The sequence below is a fragment of the Pagrus major genome, chromosome 19, assembly GCF_040436345.1.
Source record: "Pagrus major chromosome 19, Pma_NU_1.0".
NCBI classification, from domain to species: Eukaryota; Metazoa; Chordata; class Actinopteri; order Spariformes; family Sparidae; genus Pagrus; species Pagrus major.
Window position 1 is genome coordinate 10,734,701 of NC_133233.1, and position 19,330 is coordinate 10,754,030.

At 38.6% G+C, this 19,330-nt stretch overlaps 1 protein-coding gene across 4 annotated transcripts; it reads left to right on the forward strand.

Moving 5' to 3' along the window:
* The first annotated feature begins 350 nt into the window (after positions 1-350).
* On the forward strand, positions 351-18,011 carry rnpc3 (RNA-binding region (RNP1, RRM) containing 3). Of its 4 annotated transcripts, none has more exons than XM_073488328.1 (16): positions 351-398; positions 966-1,122; positions 1,208-1,255; positions 1,396-1,505; positions 1,923-2,012; positions 4,820-4,931; positions 5,632-5,700; positions 7,024-7,166; positions 7,420-7,545; positions 7,927-8,069; positions 10,774-10,938; positions 12,762-12,856; positions 13,080-13,138; positions 15,078-15,210; positions 17,448-17,525; positions 17,942-18,011. In XM_073488328.1, the coding sequence occupies exons 2-15, from the start codon at positions 970-972 to the stop codon at positions 17,514-17,516; spliced, it is 1,515 nt and encodes a 504-aa protein (XP_073344429.1). In that variant the 5' UTR covers positions 351-398; positions 966-969; the 3' UTR covers positions 17,517-17,525; positions 17,942-18,011. The 4 variants fall into 4 exon arrangements, with proteins under 4 accessions (XP_073344429.1, XP_073344427.1, XP_073344426.1 ...); XM_073488326.1 differs by having other exon boundaries at positions 360-398; positions 10,771-10,938; XM_073488325.1 differs by lacking the exon at positions 17,942-18,011 and adding an exon at positions 17,670-17,757 and having other exon boundaries at positions 360-398; positions 10,771-10,938.
* Positions 18,012-19,330: the final 1,319 nt, after the last annotated feature.

The following is a 19,330-nucleotide window of genomic DNA, read 5'->3' on the forward strand; positions in this document are numbered from 1 at the left end:
CAGATGCAAACCACTCCATCCTAAATTTTGAAAGTTTTTTCCACTTCCGCTATGATGCTTCATTATGTCACGTGAATGTGCTTGTCAGTAACATCAACAAGCTCAGCTTCCTATTTCGTCGCGAGTGTGGTTCAGTTCTTCAGTACAAATGTAATAAGAAGATGAGCAGGATGGATGCCGTGTGTGTCGTGCTTCATTATGGTGGTGAGTCAAACCAATGTTAGTGGGCAGAGCGAGTCATACTCCAGTCCAGAAGGTGGCGGTAATGCGCGTTGCTATTTGTCACCCGACCGTAATCACAGAAGAAGAAGAAGAAGAAGAAGAAGAAAAAGAAGAAGAAGAAGAAGAAGAAGAAGCGGGCGGAAGTAGATTTGTTTACCGGCTGCTGCTGCAGGCAGGTATGCTTTCAAAGATATCACTTGAATTAAAATGAATTATTCTCTCAAACGTTTGACTGTGTGTACTAGTGGCTGATTTTTATATTTCAGTCTCAGAGGAAGAGATAGAGTTGGCAACAGAAAAATTAAACGGTGCAGAAAGCTTAGGAATTCGCCTCACGTTAGCTTCGTTCAGCTACTTAGCTAACGTTGGAGTTAGCCCGGTGTAATTGTAGCAGTACTGTTATTTATTCAAAGTTATTGCTATTTAAATCTTTCCTGCTCGATAAATATACACATCTGATATAGCATGACTTCCGATGTTTAAGAAATAGGATATTTTATTTAATTCGGCAGTAGTCCTTTTACAAATGGCGCACGTTTTACAATACAGTAACGTTTATAACTTGCAAAAATGTTAAGCAAAGCGTTTCAAAAATATATATTATTATTAAATGCAAGTCGTCAGCAAAAGTTGTGACAATAAAGAGGATCCAACAGAACGGTGCTGACTGGTTGTGAGTGTAATCTGTTGTTTTTGTTTCTGTGATGTGTAACTGTGTCCTCTCTCTGCCTGCTGTCCTGAAGGGAAATGGACAAGAATGAAGACCAGGTCCAAACAACCAGCAGTAAAACTCTGCTTATCCGCCACTTACCAGCAGAGCTCAGCCAGGATGAGAAAGAGGACCTCTTAAAGTATTTTGGAGCCGAGACAGTCAGGGTTTTCTCCAATAGGGGTCGTTTGGTAGGTTGTGCCTCACTGAGACTTCACCTCTTGAAATTCATATAAGTTGCTGTCCAGTCTGACCTGGCTTTTTCTATCTCCACAGAAACATGCAGCCTTTGCAACCTTTGGGAGTGAGAAGTCAGCCGCAAGAGTGAGTTACCAATGTAGTGTTTGTAATTGTGAGAAATATTAGACAGCCTAATTTATGTGGATTTTGCTTCAACTAATGTAGCTAATTTTGTATCATAATCCATCCTGTATGACATTCAGCCCTCCTCACATCTCTTCTAGGCTCTTAGCAGGCTCCATCAGTTAGAGATTCTTGATCGTACGCTTGTAGTGGAGTTTGCAAAAGACCAAGATCATGTGACAGTTTTAAAGGACCCACCAGTGTCTCACAGGTATGTTGCTTGAATCATATGAATTAAGAAACACAGATCTGCACAGATTACAGTTATCAGAAAAGTACTTAAATATGCTGGCTGTTAACCTTGCTGTGAGATAAAGCCATATGTTTGTGTCTGGTGTGTGGTCTTAAAATCATGTTGTAAGATGATGGTGGACCAGAAATTATTTTTTATTTTATTTTCATGATTATAGAAATGACCATGAATCAGATGAACCAGACTCACAACTGACATTAAATCCATACATAGCGCAAAAGTGAAAATCACTTTGCTTCAGTGTGAACATACAGTATTAAAACCTAGTTAAACTGAATTTCTAGCTTGACATCTACATCAGCATCCAATACATGATCAAGGATGAAATCTGCAGTCGAGCCATTTTTTTCAACATGTACCATCTTTTTTTGACAGTGGTAAACATGTTGGAAAACAGCAGGAGAAACGGGAGACCAAACAGCCAAATATTCCTCTCATAGAGACTGGCGTTGCACCTAGTCTTGGGTGAGTGTTGCATGAATGTCCATCAATACGTAGCTTTTGACAGCATTGGTGTGATATGAGCTGATCTCAATGTACTGTGTGTTGATTTCTGAACGAGATAAGGAATGCTGTTTTTATGATTTGTTTTTGCTAAATCAATCTGTAAGGCCAAAGACACTGGAGACTTTCCTAAACTGATGTTTAAATTATACATAGCAAATAGGTTAGGATGTCATTCTCTAGCGCATTATACCGAAGAGATCATCTTGAATTCAAGTATTCGCTGTCGCCAGGTGCTGGGAGGCAAAAAAAATACAAATAAACTACATTCTGCAGTTTAACAGACTCTATCTCTTAAGTGTGCAAGTCCACACCCAAATGATACCTCATACACTTAAGTATGTATGAATGTATGTATGTATGACACATGCTCTCCAAACCTGGTCAAAGTGTTGTCCGTGTAGGTGTGTAGAGGCTGCCCGAAGGCTAGCTGACAGCAAACCTGGATGACAATCTGAGAGCTGTAGTCGGGGGCTGTCAGCAGCCCTGTGTCCAATTAGATGGTCAGGCTGCCATTGAGTGCCTGACAGGCCGTCTGTCCTGCCAGTTGGTGGGACCAGGTGGTTTTTGATACCTCTTGCTCCAATACTGACAGTCTGTCCTGCCTTGTGCTAAAATTTGGATTAGCCTTTAGTGTCCACTCTCTCCTGATATGATGCAGTTTGTTTTATTATGTATTTGTTGCACAAATCGATACTAAACTGATTGTTTATTGAAAGCCATGTAATGTGAATAAATCAAACGATGAATCTTTAGAGAATTCCTGATTGGATTCAAATTAAGTGTGAGCAAATTAAACATTTTATTCTTCTCATTGTGTATAGCAGTAGAGAGGTGTCTGACAGTTGAAATGCTGAGACATTTTCATTCTGACAAGAATATATTTTAGGATATTAAAAAAAACTGATGTCAGAAAGTAACATTAACATTAATGTACAAATGTTCATTTTTTTAAATTGGTTTTATATTTGGTTGTAGTGCAAAATGCAAAATTCACTTCAGTGATCTACTACAAGAAACCAAATCAATTTTAAATGTATTGAGGCTTATAGCGATCGATTCAAAACAACATAATATGTTGGATGGGGGTTTGTCTTTTATGGGGTTCACTTTGTTGGTGACTAATGTCAGCAACTCTGCAGTTCATAGAAAAGTCTGGTAGACAAAGACACCGTTTTGGAGATTTTACATTTTCAGAGCTCCCCAGCCCTCGGTGGCTTGAGGGATTTCTTGATAAAACTGCGGTTAGTGTGTACACTTTGCAAAACTGCACTGCAGGACTGTAGGAACACTGCTAATAGGTCCAACCACCTGTTAATGCCAGTCAGCTTTTCAAGCAGTAAGCAGACACCAACAGAAATTGTATCATGGTCTGTGTAATTTTATATCATAAAATTGATACCTAATTATATAAAGCTAAATTTTTTATTGAGAATCTGTTAATCAATACAATAACTGGGCATGAATGTAGTTAATCCACTGATTCAAATAACTGACATATCAAGGTACATCATCAGATCCATGCCAAGATATATGAAATTCCAATATCTGTAAAAAAAAAAAAAAAAAAAAAAAAGCTGGATAAAGAGCTCATTCCAAAATTTCACAATTTAGTTCTGCGTTCCTGAGTAACATTAGTGCAAAGACGTATCATTTAGCCATTAATTCCTCAATAACAAGCTCTTTCCAAAAGTTTGCCATTTAACCAACGTCAATAACAAGCTAAATCTGAAATTTTGCTATTTAGCTGCTAGTTCCTCAATAACACGCTAATATATAAGTTTACCATTTAACCACTACTTTCGCAATAACAAGCTAATTCCGGAAATTGTGCTGCTTAGCCACTCGTTCCTAGAATGTACTAAGTGTTCATCAGTTACTCAATAACAGCCTTACTCTAAAAGTTTACTCTTTGGTTGCTAGTTTCTCTACAAGCTAATTCCCAAAATGTATGGAGACAAAATAAGGTGAAGGTATTGAGGAGCTGCTTGTCAGGCTGGGACGGCTACATAACTAGCCTCCTGAATTTAAAAACACTGAGCCATACAAAATTTCATTTTCCAAACCAGGGTGTTGAATCAGTCACCTCTTCTGGTAAAGAAGACTACAACTGTAACTACAGCTTATTAAGTTACAAAACAATTATGGACATTATTCTGTTTGTTTAATGATTTTTTTCTTTTTTCATGTTCCTTTTAGATATTGTGTTGTTTTTGTTATAGCATGTTATTTGTAGAAAAAATCATGGACAGTATCAAACTGTTATACAATTTAGGCTGTTTTAAAGTTATTACATTTCACTAACTGATTTCAGTTTTCACTACTCTTCTCAGTCCCAGCAGGACTGACTGCTGACATATCCCTTGTCATCTAGTTAAGTAGCAGATAATATATAATACATATCGTAACCACACCTTACGTCTTTGTGTATTTGGCCTGAGTAGATTTAAATTTGTTCTCTCCTGCCACGCCGAGTCTCAGCTTATGAAGATTATTATTACATGAGGACAAGCCTTGGTGCTGACATTGCATGCTGGTCCCAATGTCCCTTAATGGCTGGATTTTACATTTTGTTGGCTGAGTGCTTGTCATCTAAAGAATAAACTACTTGGCTAAAGCTCACCGGCTGGGCCGCATTTTCATGTGTCTCCATTATTTTGACATATGTTGTGATTTGTTCTGTGAGGTTGTGTTTAAGGCAGTGAGTTGCAGCTACAGAGTTCCCCTTTAAGTAACTTTGTCTTTTCCTCTCACTCTCTCTCCTGCAGGTTGAAATTTCAATCCAATCCCACTTTGAAATATTTATACCCACCACCGTCTAATGGCATTTTGACAAATATAACGCATGCCCTCATCAGTGTGCCAAAGTTTTATGTTCAAGTGAGTAAACACTGCTTCTTTGATATCATTTTAGTCTTTATCCAATACCTGCATGTCTCTGATATGCAGATGTTTCTCCTCTGTGTGTATGTATTTGTATTTTGGTATCTTTTTATACCGTCTCTGTTTCACACCTTCCTTATTTGGAAAGCGTGAATTTATACAAAAAAAAATGCAAATGTGACAGCTTTTCTAGCCTTCAGATTTATATTGTGAAATGGAAATACGATTCTGGAATAAGTGTCCCAGAGGTTTTTGAACTGCATCCAACCTCTTAAAGATCAAACAGCAAACATTTGCCTTTTAAATTTCAATTTTGGGAGCTAGTATTAATAATAAACCATAAGTGGGAGGCATGAGTTATGGGTTTAACATTTCCCTGGGAGCCGCGCTGCTTGGATTTTTCATTGCTGCTACTTCCGGCGTTGGCGTCTTGGTGGTGCTAGTGTGTTGCGGAGGAGCTGCCTTCATGCTCAGCCTCACCACTGGTATCTCACTTCAGCCTCAATCTCACCTTGATCCCCATATTTTAAATGAAAATGCAAAAGCCTTGCAATCTGTTTTACATATGGAGCCCGAGTTGCAGGCTGCCTGTTTGAGAGCAGCAGTATATTTATATTACCAGCTCCCACCCAGCTCGTGGTTTGAATCCTGAGATACAACTATCACCTTTGTAATACTCGTATCTCCAATTACACAGGTACTGCATCTGATGAACAAGATGAATTTACCGTGTCCCTTTGGCCCTGTCACTGCCAGACCTCCCTTGGTAAGCTTGCATACATTATTGTTGAATGGAGAATAAAAGGCCGATGGCCTGAATAGTCTAAAGATGGATACAAGCTATTAATGTTAAACAAGAAAATCTGTTTTAATTAGGAGGCCATTATTCAAATACTTCAGATTCGATATGTTATTTACAAGGAAGGAACCCAGCTAGGGCTGCAACTAATGAATATTTTCATTGTCAAGTAATCTGTCAATTAATTTCTTGAGAAAATGGTTTTACAAAGCCCAAGATGACCTCCTCGAATATCTTGTTTTGTCCACAACCCAAAGATATTCTGTTTGCTGTCATAGAGGAGTAAAGAAACCAGAATATTTTAACTTTTTTTTTCTTAAAAAATTAATCAGACCATTCATTGATTGTCAAAATAATAACTAATTTAATAGTTGTCAACCAATCAACCGTTGCAACTTTAAACTCAACTATTAAGGTAAACCAGCTCCCAGTTTTAGAGGACCCTCATTAAATCAGTGGGTTATTGGTTTAGTGACACACTTTTTGGAACTCCAGCAGCAATTCCTGCTAAAATCATTTAAAAGTGCAGATCTTTTACTAAAAATTAAGACGTACACGGAAAGCCTTGAGTACTGAAGACCGGCAGTGGATAAGCTTATTTCTGTCACAATGTATAAATCTTAAGGAGATAGATATTGCTTTGTTTGAAGGGAGGTTGAATATGTCATTTAAAATAAAAATATCAATGTCCTAACTTGAGTACAGAAAGTGTTAATATAATGATTTGTTAGCTTCAGCATTATCAACAATTTCACTAATAGAATGTTTGAAGTGTTTTCATGCGAAATGCCTAAAATTTGTTTGTTCCAGCTCTTTAAAGGTGAATATGTTCTGCAAGCAATTTGAAGATGTCACCTATGGTGCTTAGACTCATGTGATGGGCATTTTTCAAGGATTATTTTTGGGTATTTTATGGACCAATCAGTTAATTTACAAAATAATTATTAGATTAACTGATGATGACAAGAATCGTCGATCACAGCCCTGTAAAGTTTACTACTTATTACACTCATCTATTATTATTGGTGTGGGTAATATTTGAACACTTCGCATAAGTCTCAAAATGTTGTGCTTTAATAAAAACTATGATAAATCAGCCCTGCTGTGATAGGAAACAGGTGGTTGGGCATGCTTTAATACTAACAAATGATCAATTCTGCTGCCTGCAAACCAATTCTCACTTCTTAAGCATTGCTTAAAAGGTACCTTGCTGAAGAAGATGTTCATGAAATGTGTCAGTTGAACCTGGAGGCATCTGTAAGCTAAGCCATGTTGTTTTGTTTCCTGCAGTTTGAGTATCTGCCTCCTGCGCCACCCATCCCCATGCCTCCTCCCTTCCCTCCCGACTACCCCCCTTTACCAGAGGAGGAGATGGAGCTGTCCAGTGAGGAAGAATCTGAGTATGAGAGTGGGGACGACGAAGACAAGGAGAGGTGAGGTGCACATAACTCATCGAATTCAAGAGGACTCATCTCTCCATAAATGCGTTCTTGAGAAAAAAGGAATTTCATTTTGTTTTGCATCAAATTGCAGCCGCCAGTCGTGCCGGTGTGCTAATGTGTCATTCAGAAGTAATAATGTTTCTAGAAACACAAGTGGCTTGAAGGGAAATGTCTTTAAATTCCAGCGGGTGGGCGATGGTAGACTTTTTTTCTTCCCTTATTCCCTATGCTTGCTTTATTTCAGGATTGTTCGTCTGATGGGCCTGGTCAACCAAGCATGCAAAAGACCCCCGAGACCAAAAACAGCTTCAAAAAGAAAGAAGCCCAAGATCAAGGATCTACTCTATGCTCCCAAACCAGACTCTCAGAGGTACACCAAAGGCACTCATGCATGTCACAGTCCTTACACACAGCTCATCTCGAGACAGTATTCATAGGCAGCTAAAAAGGAGTACAAAAACCTCCAGACAATAACTCTTCCTCATAAAGACAGCCTTGTGTGGCTCAGAGACTTATTGTTTCAGCACCACACAAGCACACACAAACTCCCTTAATGACAGACTCTGTTTCAAAACTATAAAAACACACGCACCTCAGTGTCTCCTGGCTTCATGTGTGCGGACTGGGAAATATCTGTGGTTGACCAGACCAAAACATCCCTGCCGTTAAGCCGCTCAGGAGCCGGGTTTATTGTGGGTACTTTTTAGAGGCTGCTGTTTAGGCCAGTGTTGATTGTCTCTGCTGTCCTCAGTGCTCCAGTGCTGCAGCCCTCCGATGTGTTTGAGCAGCCCCTCCCCGCCGGCCAGAAGAAAATTGAATTCCACATTTCGGGTCCAGAGGTGGCAGCCATAGTGGAAGGAAGTGGGCCAGGTCAGCATGATGATGAAGGCAGAGGTAGGGGCTCCGCTCGATATTCACCTCTTGCAACTTCTGATTATTTTTATGTCAAAACCAGAAATATTCAATTTAAAATAATTGAAAACAGAGCAGCTCCTCACATTTGAGTTTATTGATATTTGGCACTGGAGTCTAAACATTAGAAGATTAATTACTTATCAAAAACTACTATTTTACTATTTATTGACTAATTGATCGACTAATCGACTGAGGTTTTCCTCAAGGTTGTATGACATCACTTTACTAAAAGTAAATCAGCGGTAATATCGATTAGGACTGCAACTGATGATGATATTCATTATCAATTACTCTGCCAGTTATTTTGATGATTATTCGTTTATATATGTGTCAAAAAAAGGCTATCTTCAAATTTCTTTTTTTCTCAAACCAACTGTCATAAACTGTCATAATGACTGTGATGATTATCAGAAAAGTTGGCAACTAATTGTCTTTCGATCGATTAATAGACTGACGGTTGCAGCTCTATTGTCAGAACAGGTTTGCACTGCCTTATTAATGGTATCTGGGTCTCTGTATTCTAACTAATGAGTTTATAAAATATATTGAAACTCAGGCTTCAACACACAATTCATCTGACTGTGGGATTATTGTCTCAATGAATCGATTAATCTCTGGGCCTACTAAATGTCGTAAAAAAAGGTCCAAAGTAGTGCCTGTAAATGTCTTAGTTTGTCCAAGCGGCACTCAGTAACCCGAAAATATTTCTTTTAAAATTATATAAAACACAGAAAAGTAACAGATCTACACAGTTGGAATCAGCAAATATCTAGAATTTCTGCTTGAAAAATTACTTAAATGTTTATGCAATGTTCAAAATAGCTGCTTAAATTTCTGTCGATTAATCCTCTAATCTTATTAGCTTCAATTGAGATTAATATCCATGCTTTCCCCACACTTTTCTGTTAGTGATTATTTGTATCTTTGGATGGAACTTGGTGCCAATGCAAATGAGGCTCGGGCAAATTAACCTAAGTTGTCTTAAGGAACACAGAAATTGTCTAGTAAAAGTAGATCAGACTAATACTATAGTCTGCACATACATATGGGGGATTCAGTGTAAAAAGTGCACTGCCTGCTCTTTTTGAGGAAGAAAGGCACTGTAGGGATTTGATGATTACTATACATCATGTTTATTATCACATTGAAGCAGGAGGTGGTTTGATACTTCTATTGACATAAGTTAAAGCCATGGGTGAAGTCAGAGCCAAGTGTTACACAGCAGTATATCACAGAAGCAACTCGCACCAAAAAGGTTTTACCATTATCTGTATGAGGAAATGTCATTGGGGGCATAGTCTGTGTTACTTGTCAGCTGTGCAGTTCCCTGTTTGCCTTATCTCCCTTCTCTCTAGCTACAACTTCACTCCCTGGCAAGCCCCTGAGAAGTAAAATAGATCTCAAAGTCAAACACAAAAGATTTCCTAAAGGCAGGGGAAAGATAAACTATGACAGGTGGCTTTTTGGATTAGTCTTGTTTTGGGAAAGGAGGGGGGTGTTGGATCCGATAAACAAGCTATTTAAATGAAAAGGGGAGGTGGGGGACAGATAAGGAGGAGGATAATTTTGAAAGCAGTGATCTAGTTCTCTGCCGAGAGTGTATCAGAAAAGCTCCCCAACACTTCTTGCTCCAGTGCACACATACACACACACACATACACCTTATGTGGATGACAAGTTTTTTTTTTTTTTCCTCCCCGGATTTGTACAGGCTCACTGCTCTTTGTAATTCCATCTACAACGTGTGTGTGCGCATGCATGCGCTCCTCAAAAGTCTGCCAGAGTTATCCTTCCCAGCGCCTTTCAAACTCATGTTTGTAAAACAGGGATGGATTTTGATTTGATTACAGCTCTTTATTTGATCATACATTTGTGCATACAGCTCACTCTGGAGACTGTCTTCTGTTAATTATCAGTGCAAACACATCACACTTAAACATTATTTTTGCCAACAACAATCAGTTAGTTATAGTATATTTTCATAATTAATCGTACAGTCTGTAAAATATGAAAAATGTGTAAAATTGTGAAAAAAACTCAATTCACAAATCACAATTTCCCAGAACCCAAAGTGACATTTCTTCTTTTGTCAAACCAAAGATCCTTCATTTACCATCATAAATTGCAAAGAAAAGCAGCAAATCCTACATTAAAGAAGCTGGAACGAACAAGTGTTTGACCTTTATGCTTTAAAAATGACGTAAACAATCCTTATAATGATGCAATTAATTGTATTTCGATCAACTAAGCAATTAATCAACTAATTGTTGCAGTTGTAATAACACTAATATCGTATTATATCGTATTATTCTCAACTCAACCAGTGTATAATGGTAAGAAATTCTAAATATGAATATGTTTAACTAATTGTGACCAAGAGGATTTGCCTCCACTCTCCCATCCTGAGCTTGTTTGGTTTACTGAAAAGGATAAACATGGTGGAAGTGATTATTTCACCATCTGCCATTGTTAGACACTTTGAAAACTTCCATCTGTATTTGTGCTGTAGGGAGAGAGTTGTCTTCCTGTTTTCTATCATAAAGCAATCCAGTAGATCCAACTTGGTGGCACATAATGTAAGCTGCTGCCAGCGATATTGCCAAAATTAACAGTGACAACTTGATAAGTTGATTTTAATGTGTTAAATATAGTTTTGTTAACATACTCTGTGTCCCTTCAGAAGAGCTCAACCTCAGCGGCAGTCAGGAGGAGGCTGAGGGTTTTGGGAAGCTTTACCCCAGCGCCCAGCCATCCCAACAACAAGACGAACACAGCGGTGACGAGCAGGATCTCACCTCAGACATCATCTCCAGAAAGGAGCTGGAGAAAGGACGGCTGTCAAGAGATGGTAAACAAGCAAGACCTTTTTAAACAGCACAGTGGCTCTTTAGCAGCTCCGGTCACTCTCAGCGAAGAAGTTATAAACTACCTACCTATTAATTTTGTCTTTTCTCTCCTAATCTAAAGACATGAATATTGGTATCAGGAAAGTGATCATGTGATCATGTTAGCGAAGTGTTGACAATAATCATCCAGCCATTTTTTTCCTGTAAGCAAATGTTTTGTATTGGTGCTGTGGATTGAACAGCAGTGACAATAACAAGCTAAAAAACACTTTTGCATTTCCCGTTTAGAACAGCTATAACTGTCTTCTTCCCTCGCACAAATCCTATTCTGTGTTGCAAGAAGATTGGAAGCAGCAAGAGTGGTTTGTTTGAAATGCATATTAGCAAAATTTGGCAGTTAATATGAGCAGTGAGAGCCATTGTGGCTGAACAAAAAAGAAAAGTGCCAACTGCAGAAAAATCTAACTTGACAAAAGAATCTGATAGATCCCTGAGGGGATGAGGAGCTTGTGCCAGAAAGTTTAGCACCGCCGTTACCTTTCTAAGATTTAAAATCTCTACAGGATGATCAGGACCGAGGGGAGATGTAAAATAGTTGTTTTTCTTTTGGAATGGTAAATTCTGCTGTTGGTAATTAGCTGCTGTCTGTCTTTAGGAGGGTGTCCAATGTTGACTGCAAAACATCAGCGAAGTGACGATTGTGGATTATTATTTCAAGCCATTTCACTCTGATTGTCAGTAGAAAAACACTTGAATACAGTGTTATAATCAATATTTGTTTTTATTGAAATGGAACAAAAGACTGCGTGCTATATGTGAGGGAACCCCACAGAGAAATGTTGCCCAACCTGTCAGTTCCCCTCAGCCTTACAGAGCATTTTAGCATCTTGTTAGTTTTTCCTTTCTCATCAGTGCCATTTCCAGACACAAGCAGCTGTTTTCTGCATACAACCCACCCAGCAGCAAACCACACACAAAGTTAGTGCCGAGCTGTCAAACATAGTGTCGAATTTAGCAGCTAAGTAGCAAAATACATTCCTCGGGACCCATTAAAGACCAAAACGAGGCTGAAAGGAGAGTAAATATTGTACCTACATTTGTTAGATGACCAGGAACATGACTTCACTTGAATGCAAATCTGGGATGTTAATGATAAATCATTAATCCATTAATCACAGTCAAAAATATAACCGATTAAAAATGATCATTTTTAATTGCTACAAATTGTTACATAGAGCTCCTTGAATACAGACATTGACCTCCTGGGTGCAAATCTACAATTGATATTAAGATGTATAGCTCAATTTACATTCATATCTGTTAGAAAAGTGTAAATGGGTGATTGCAGCTGCTTTGAACGGTGCTTTTGCTCTTGTATTTCATCATCCTACAACCCCTGAATCCACATTAGTGGACAGTTACATTTCTAACTGTGTTTCTTTAATATAAATCTAATCACAACATAAAAGAGAACCACTGAGCTGGAAGTGTGTATTTAATATTAAGATAATGTTTTCTGTCTGGACATGATTTCCATTTGAATGCAGCACAAATAAGATACGATACGTCCAGGTCATATCTACAATGAACTGGCTGGTAGGTGTTGGGATCAAACACAAATTCATTGCTTTAATGTCTGCTCACATCTCCTAGTCTAGTCCTTCAGTCCACTCTGTCTTAAATAAAACATGGAGTGGATGATATTGAGTTGCAATGGCTTTGAATCTACCTTTTTGTAGGTATAGGCAGCTCTGTGATGCTTTGCACTTGTTTTTGAAATGAACCTTGCATCATGATTTTCTCCTCTTCCCTCTTTTTAAAACAGAGATAAAAAGGATGTCGGTGTTTAAAAATTATGAACCGGGTGAGCCAACCTGCAGACTGTACGTGAAGAATATCGCAAAGCAAGTGGAAGAGAAAGTAGGTGCATTTATAGCACTTGACCCACTTCTGTGTGTTTGTTTCATTGGATATGATGCTTATTCTGTTCTTATGTTATCAGAATTTTGTGATATTAATTGATAATAATGAACGAGTTGGAAATCCTCAAATCCTACATCATTTCTGCACAAACAATACAATCAAAAATGTATTCATTGTATTATACTGCCGTTTTTCCTGAAAATCATCATTTGTGCTGCAGGAGCTGAAGTACATCTATGGGAGATACATCAACCCTTCATCAGAAGCAGAGAGAAACATGTAAGTAAACTGCAATCCACATAATCTTGACTTAATTTCTTATTGACATAGGCTTGCGTGTCTCTTCACCCCCTCCTATCTTCATGAGCTATTTTCGACTCTGGCAATTTGTCACTTTCCCTTGAGAGTTTTAGTAATTCATGCTGACTGTGTGTTGTGTTATTAATAAGTATCTAACCTGACGTAGGGATCATGAGGGACATTTTTATGTTCGTGCATCAGCAGTACTTCAAATGAATATTCCACCTGAGTCATCAAACCGAGCTTATGTTGAGTAGAGAGGCCAGACTCTGAACACAGATGTAGGTGATAAACAGGAAGATGCAGCTCTGCCAGAGAAACAGATTGTCCTCTGATAACCTGTTCCTAAATTGTGGAAGTTTTAGTTTTTTCCTATTTGAGGGTTACTACAGTTTATTTTAGTGAATTCAAATGTAACATGCTATGCAAATAAATCCCAACCTCTATCTTACTAGTTTTTTTTTGGCCTTTATATGGCTTTATTGATAGAACAGCTCAAGACATGACAGGAAACAGGATGAGAAAGAGAGGGGGAGCGACACGCAGCAAAGAGCCCCAGGCCGGGACTCGAACCCGGGGTTGCTGCAGCGAGGACAAAGCCTCTGTACATGGGATGCCAGCTCTACCAACTGAGCTAAATGGCGCCCTATCTTACTAGTTTTTTATGTGTCTTACCTTGACCCAAAGGTCTGAAGGTTTTCATTTTCACCAAACACAACAGCAGACCCTACTGAGCAGTTGCAGAGATGCATGAAAGGTCAAGACCTGGTAGATGTTGTGGCCAAGGTTTAACCAAGAATATGTTCTTGTTCAGTTCATTACATTTAAAATCACATCTAAAATCAATCTACTGTCATGGACACTATTACTCATGTAAACCATATTTGAAATGAAATGATCTTTGTTGTCATATTTGTTTGTTGTCTCTTGGTGTCGAAATTAGCAAGCATTAAATGATCTTGATCGAAACATACAATCAAAGTTAATCAGAACAGCCTGGAAAATAAACTGATAATATACATTAATTGCTGTGGGCATAAAGGAATTCTGTAAACGTTATTTTACAGAATTGTTACATATATAGTAACAATTTAGACGCGGTGATAAAGTGCTGGAATTTTAATTTTGAAAAGCTTGCAGAAAGGTGCTTTTCCAAAATGTTAAATCTTAAAACGCCTGGGTTGACTGAGAAAGCCGAGCTTTTGCAAGTTGATGACAAGCTACCGGTGAGGTTCAAGGGCTGTGTGACAGTAAAGAGATATAATTTCTGTCATATCTAACCTTAGTTGTGATATGTGACTCACCAATCACATAATTACATACAGCTGTTGTCATTAACCTGTATTTATACCGATTTTGTTGCGTTGCAATCATAAATTGGTAATTGGGTCAGCCCAGCTGTTCATCCCACTCCTTAGCTAATGTTGGATATGATGCAGTTTTTTGGTAGCCAAATGAAACATGGACGACAAATAAGATGTCTTCTTCTATTGTTCAGATCTTTCACTGGGAGCAGAGATGTGGAAACAAATCTTTTTCATGCAAAATCTGAGTTTTAAAAAATTAGAAGGCTTGTAGTCAAACTGACAACAGCCTACACACTGCCTAAGCTATCCACGATGCAATGTTAACTACTGTTACTTTGTTTATGGTTGTACCAAACAAACGGTAGATGTACTAGAACTTAGTTGATTCTCTAGTTGAAGTTGCACATCAGTAAATTAAGTGGTTGAAATAAAAGCCTGCAGATTCTTGGATCTCAGTGACACATGATTAACAAGCACTGTTTTATGTGGTTACAGGAGCAGAAAACCTTCGTATGTAACGCTGAACAGCCACACACTATGATGTTGACTCTGCCCAGCCACAAGCCTTGAGTGATAATGATGTGCCATGCTCTGCTTTTTCTTTCCCTTAGGTTTGACATTGTGTTAATGAAGGAGGGGCGGATGAAAGGGCAGGCCTTCGTAGGACTCCCCAGTGAGCAGAGTGCAGAAAAAGCCCTGCGGGAAACCAACGGCTACGTTCTCTATGACAAACCCCTCGTCGTTGTATCCTTTTATCCCCTTTTCGCGAGATGAAACAAGGACAAGGATTTTATAAGGAGTGGAGATCCAGGTTATATGTCTGTTTGGTTGGGTTCAGTTATTTGGTGTGTAGAGGAGGACATATGTAGATGTATATAGATATCAGTTATCTTTAGTGGGGCAATATTTTTAATTATAAGTTACTGAGAAAAAGCTATATAAATTAGAGGAATGTTCATTAGCAAACTAGCTAACTACACTTTGCCAACAAGTTTTGGGCAACATCGTATATGTAAAATTCATCCCACAAGTAACCATTCAAACAAACAACCATTTAAATCAGGTATAAACCACTGCACAGGATCAAATGTCACTGAACATGCATGAAAAGACCATTAAGAGGGGTGATTATTAAGTGGACCCCTCCCATCGCAGATGTGTTGTTGGCTTTGGTCCTCCGTGCTTCAGGAGGATGAGGACTAATTTCTGGCAGCCCTGATCCACCACCTGCTCTTCCTCAGCTCAACACTGATAATTGAACATCAACATTTGAACTTGTCTAATGGAACAAGGCTATTGATTTTGATGGTGTTTTAATGTGCACCCCATAACCAATTAGCCCGGCGACAGCATATTAGCCTTTGAGTTAAAAGAATGAATGGTGAAGTCTGCAATGTAATTTACTTGAAGAAGTTATCCTGCATGCAGCTGTACTCCAGGTAAGGTGACAGTGCTGGAGCTTAGACTGCATTTCAACCACAAACAACTTCTTTGTTGGATTATGTTAAAAACCAATACAGAGTTGTCATTTAGTCATAGTTCAGCTAATTAAGAGATGGTTTGAAAGCTTTAAATTTGACTGCTTTGCTGACTGGAGTATGTTAGCTTTTAGATTTTTATGTTCTGTATGATAAGCCTCATGGCTCAGGCAACCTGAATCAAGTACAGTAATGGCTGACTCCGCCACTAACGATAAAAACTACTATATGGAGAGGTAATTACTAATGCAAATAGATTATATGGCTATTGCAGAGAAGACATCAACCATAAACCCTATCAAAATGTGTTGGATTTCCAGGGAATGGTGAGAATAGTAACTTGTATATGGGCTTTTTGCAGGTGTTGAGGAGTAAAAAAAAAGAAGTTTTGACTTGTGTACCAGCATTAAGCGTTTTCTGCATTGTGCCAGTCCTAAATACAAAAGGATGATTTGTTAGTTTATTTCTTGAAGACTTTATTTTACTGAAATAATGTGATAAATGTTCCTCTGACATAGTTATCTGAAAATACTGCAAGTGCGCTGAAAAGGTTGCAAAAAGAACTCACACATGCGTGATAAGGTGGACTTGATTTTAGGTTTTCCTCCTATCTGGAGCATCAAAAAATCCAGTAAGGTTCAGTCTGGTACAGATGCCTTTTTAAGCAGTCATAGTCAGAGGACAGCCGGTCCCAGTTTAGATTCCCTATAATGATTTTTTCAGTGCTAGCCTGAGACTGCAGTATGTTACTTGCCAGGGAATCCTCAAACAGCCTGCTACTAAAATAAGTGACCTGGAAGAAAAACCTGCACGAAATGTTAATAGTTAAAAGTGTACGTTTTATACACAGAGAGCACTGCAGCGGCAGCCTTTCACACATATGGCTCCTCCCCTGTTTAACAGTTTATCAATCTATGTGAATGGCAGCCACAGTCACTGAGTAAGTGAGGCCAACACCAGTGAAGCGAGACACCTCCGTTTTTATAAGGTCCATTTTTGGCCGGTAGTCTTTTGGCATTTATGAGCAAACAGCTGCGGCCTTTTCTTAAATTAAATTCATATGAAGCAGCAAGTGCCATGAGGAAGAGGGCCCCTGTGGCTGGAAGCTGCTGCATATGAGTAAAACATGACAATATATGAGTGTGATATAAATTACCAATCTGTGATGACCCATCTATGAACCAATGCACAAATCTGAAATTGGCTTTTCAGGGAAGTTGTTTTGTTGTATATTTCCTGTGGTACCTTTGGTGTATTGGTAGAAAGAATGGTATACGTTTGTTTATGTCAAATATACAATAACAAGAGTAGAAATGTAATGATACCAGATGAAGGAGTAGATTTGTTGAGTGCGTAGGATTACACTTCAATTGTGTAGATCAACTTCCTTTAAGAGGCTAACAGTGCTTGCAAAAGAAAATGCTCCATCAAGTGAGAGTAAACCTTTTAACCTGTTTTGATGTAACCATTTGCTGGCTACAGACCTTAACTCTAAATTCACAGCAATTTGCCAGATCTGCAAGACCAAAACCAGACACTACAGATACCAAGAGAGGACCAAAACAACGATGAGCTCGACAGGTGAGTCGAGACACGAAATCGTTTGGGGATCTGCAGAAGGAGAATATTAAAATTTAATCTATACTCTTATGTATAGAACAAGCCTATTTATCTTTGAAATGGTGTTTTCCTTTTACACTTGTGTTTACACTTTATTTATTCAAGATGCCAAGGCTTGATATTGTGGCCCAGCAGAACCATTTGTATCCTTATTCTGGCATATCCTTTGGAAAGAGCAAAAGAAAATGTGGGCAGTGTGTTTGTAGTTTTTGTGGCAGAACTGTAATTTGAAACAACTCGACCATGTAGTGTAGAGTACCGTGCTTTGTTTCTGCAGCTTATTGTATCTTACAAATCCTTTTTTTATGGAGACTCTGTAAACCTGTACTGTTTCGGCATCTCTTCAGCTTCTCTTTACAATGTTCTCTAAATTTCAGGTGATGGTCGTCAGATGTCATCTTCTTCTTTTATTGCTCAAAAAATAAAAAAAATATTTTATTAAAACAACTTCTGTCATGATTTCTTCCACTCACAACATCAAACATATGTCACCATTTGTGGGTACACTTCAGTCAAACTATCCTAACTGATTATCTTTAGTCCAAAACTTAAAGTCCTGACAACCGAGTAAATACAGACTGGGGAAGGTATATGAGATCTAGATTGGCTCTGCAGCAGATGGTGGGCTGTCAACACAGCAGAAAAACCACAGTCCTGAAGAGACAGCAAACAAACCAAGCAGACTGCAGTGTGTGGGAAATTGCGGGGACTGGGTTAGCTTACCTTTACAATCCCTGGCTGGCCCCATCTGTGTGATTATAGAGAGTAAACGTTGGAGGGTGAACTTCTCCCCTCAACAGCCATCATAACTGGAGATTTGGAAATCAAATTGGTCTTTGTTCTTCTTTTGGTGAAAGCAATATTGGGAGGGGACTGAGTGCATGTCAATCATAGCCCAGTTAAAGTTTATGGTGTCTGATCTTTAAGACTTCCAAGTAGACTTTACCTTTAACTGCCAACATTTTATTCTGGATAGGCCTTATACACCTGCAGTAGTAATTTAGAGAGATTCCTATCTTATGGATGCTCTCAAAAATGTAAATGAGGGGCAGCAAATTAAAACTACGGAAGCCCTAAAGGGCCATGCATTCATGCATTTTATTTCCTCCGTTTTCCCGTGATAACGAGTTAATTTCATTTGTTTTCTCGAGATCTCGAGTTATTATCTCAAAATAACAACTGCCGTTTTCCCGAGATAACGAGATAATTTTCTCGAGATCTCGAGATAAAGAAACTTTGTTTTCCCGAGATAACGGGATAATTTTCTCGAGATCTCGAGATAAAGAAACTTTGTTTTCCCGAGATAACGATATAATTAATTTGAGATCTCGAGATAATGACTGATATGATAGGCCTGAGATTATGGAGACGCCCGGGACCTTGTAGCTGGTTTGCTATGTAGTTAACGACGACATCAGGCTCACCTAGATTGCGCCGCCGATATAGCTGAAGCCTTGCTAACCGTCTTTTTAGATTACGCACACTAATGTGTATATTATCTGTAATAGCAAGGCATAATGCTATTTCAGCCTGTGTCAGGCCTTGATTGAAAAGATATGACGCGGTGATCGATATGCTCCTGCTCCTCTGACATTGCTACACTGAATGATGTTTCCTGCAATGATTTAATATACCACACTATCGTTTTGTTTTCTCAAGATCTCGAATTAATTATATCGTTATCTCGGGAAAACAAAGTGTCGTTATCTCGAGAAAATTATCCCGTTATCTCGGGAAAACGGCAGTTGTTATTTCGAGATAATAAC

Coding starts and splice junctions, on each gene's coding strand:
- rnpc3 (XM_073488326.1), top strand. CDS start 970: ATGGACAAGAATGAAGACCAGGTCCAAACAACCAGCAGTAAAACTCTG. Junction 2,013..4,819: donor GGCGTTGCACCTAGTCTTGG/GTGAGTGTTGCA, acceptor TCTCTCCTGCAG/GTTGAAATTTCAATCCAATC. Junction 8,070..10,770: donor GCATGATGATGAAGGCAGAG/GTAGGGGCTCCG, acceptor GTGTCCCTTCAG/AAGAGCTCAACCTCAGCGGC.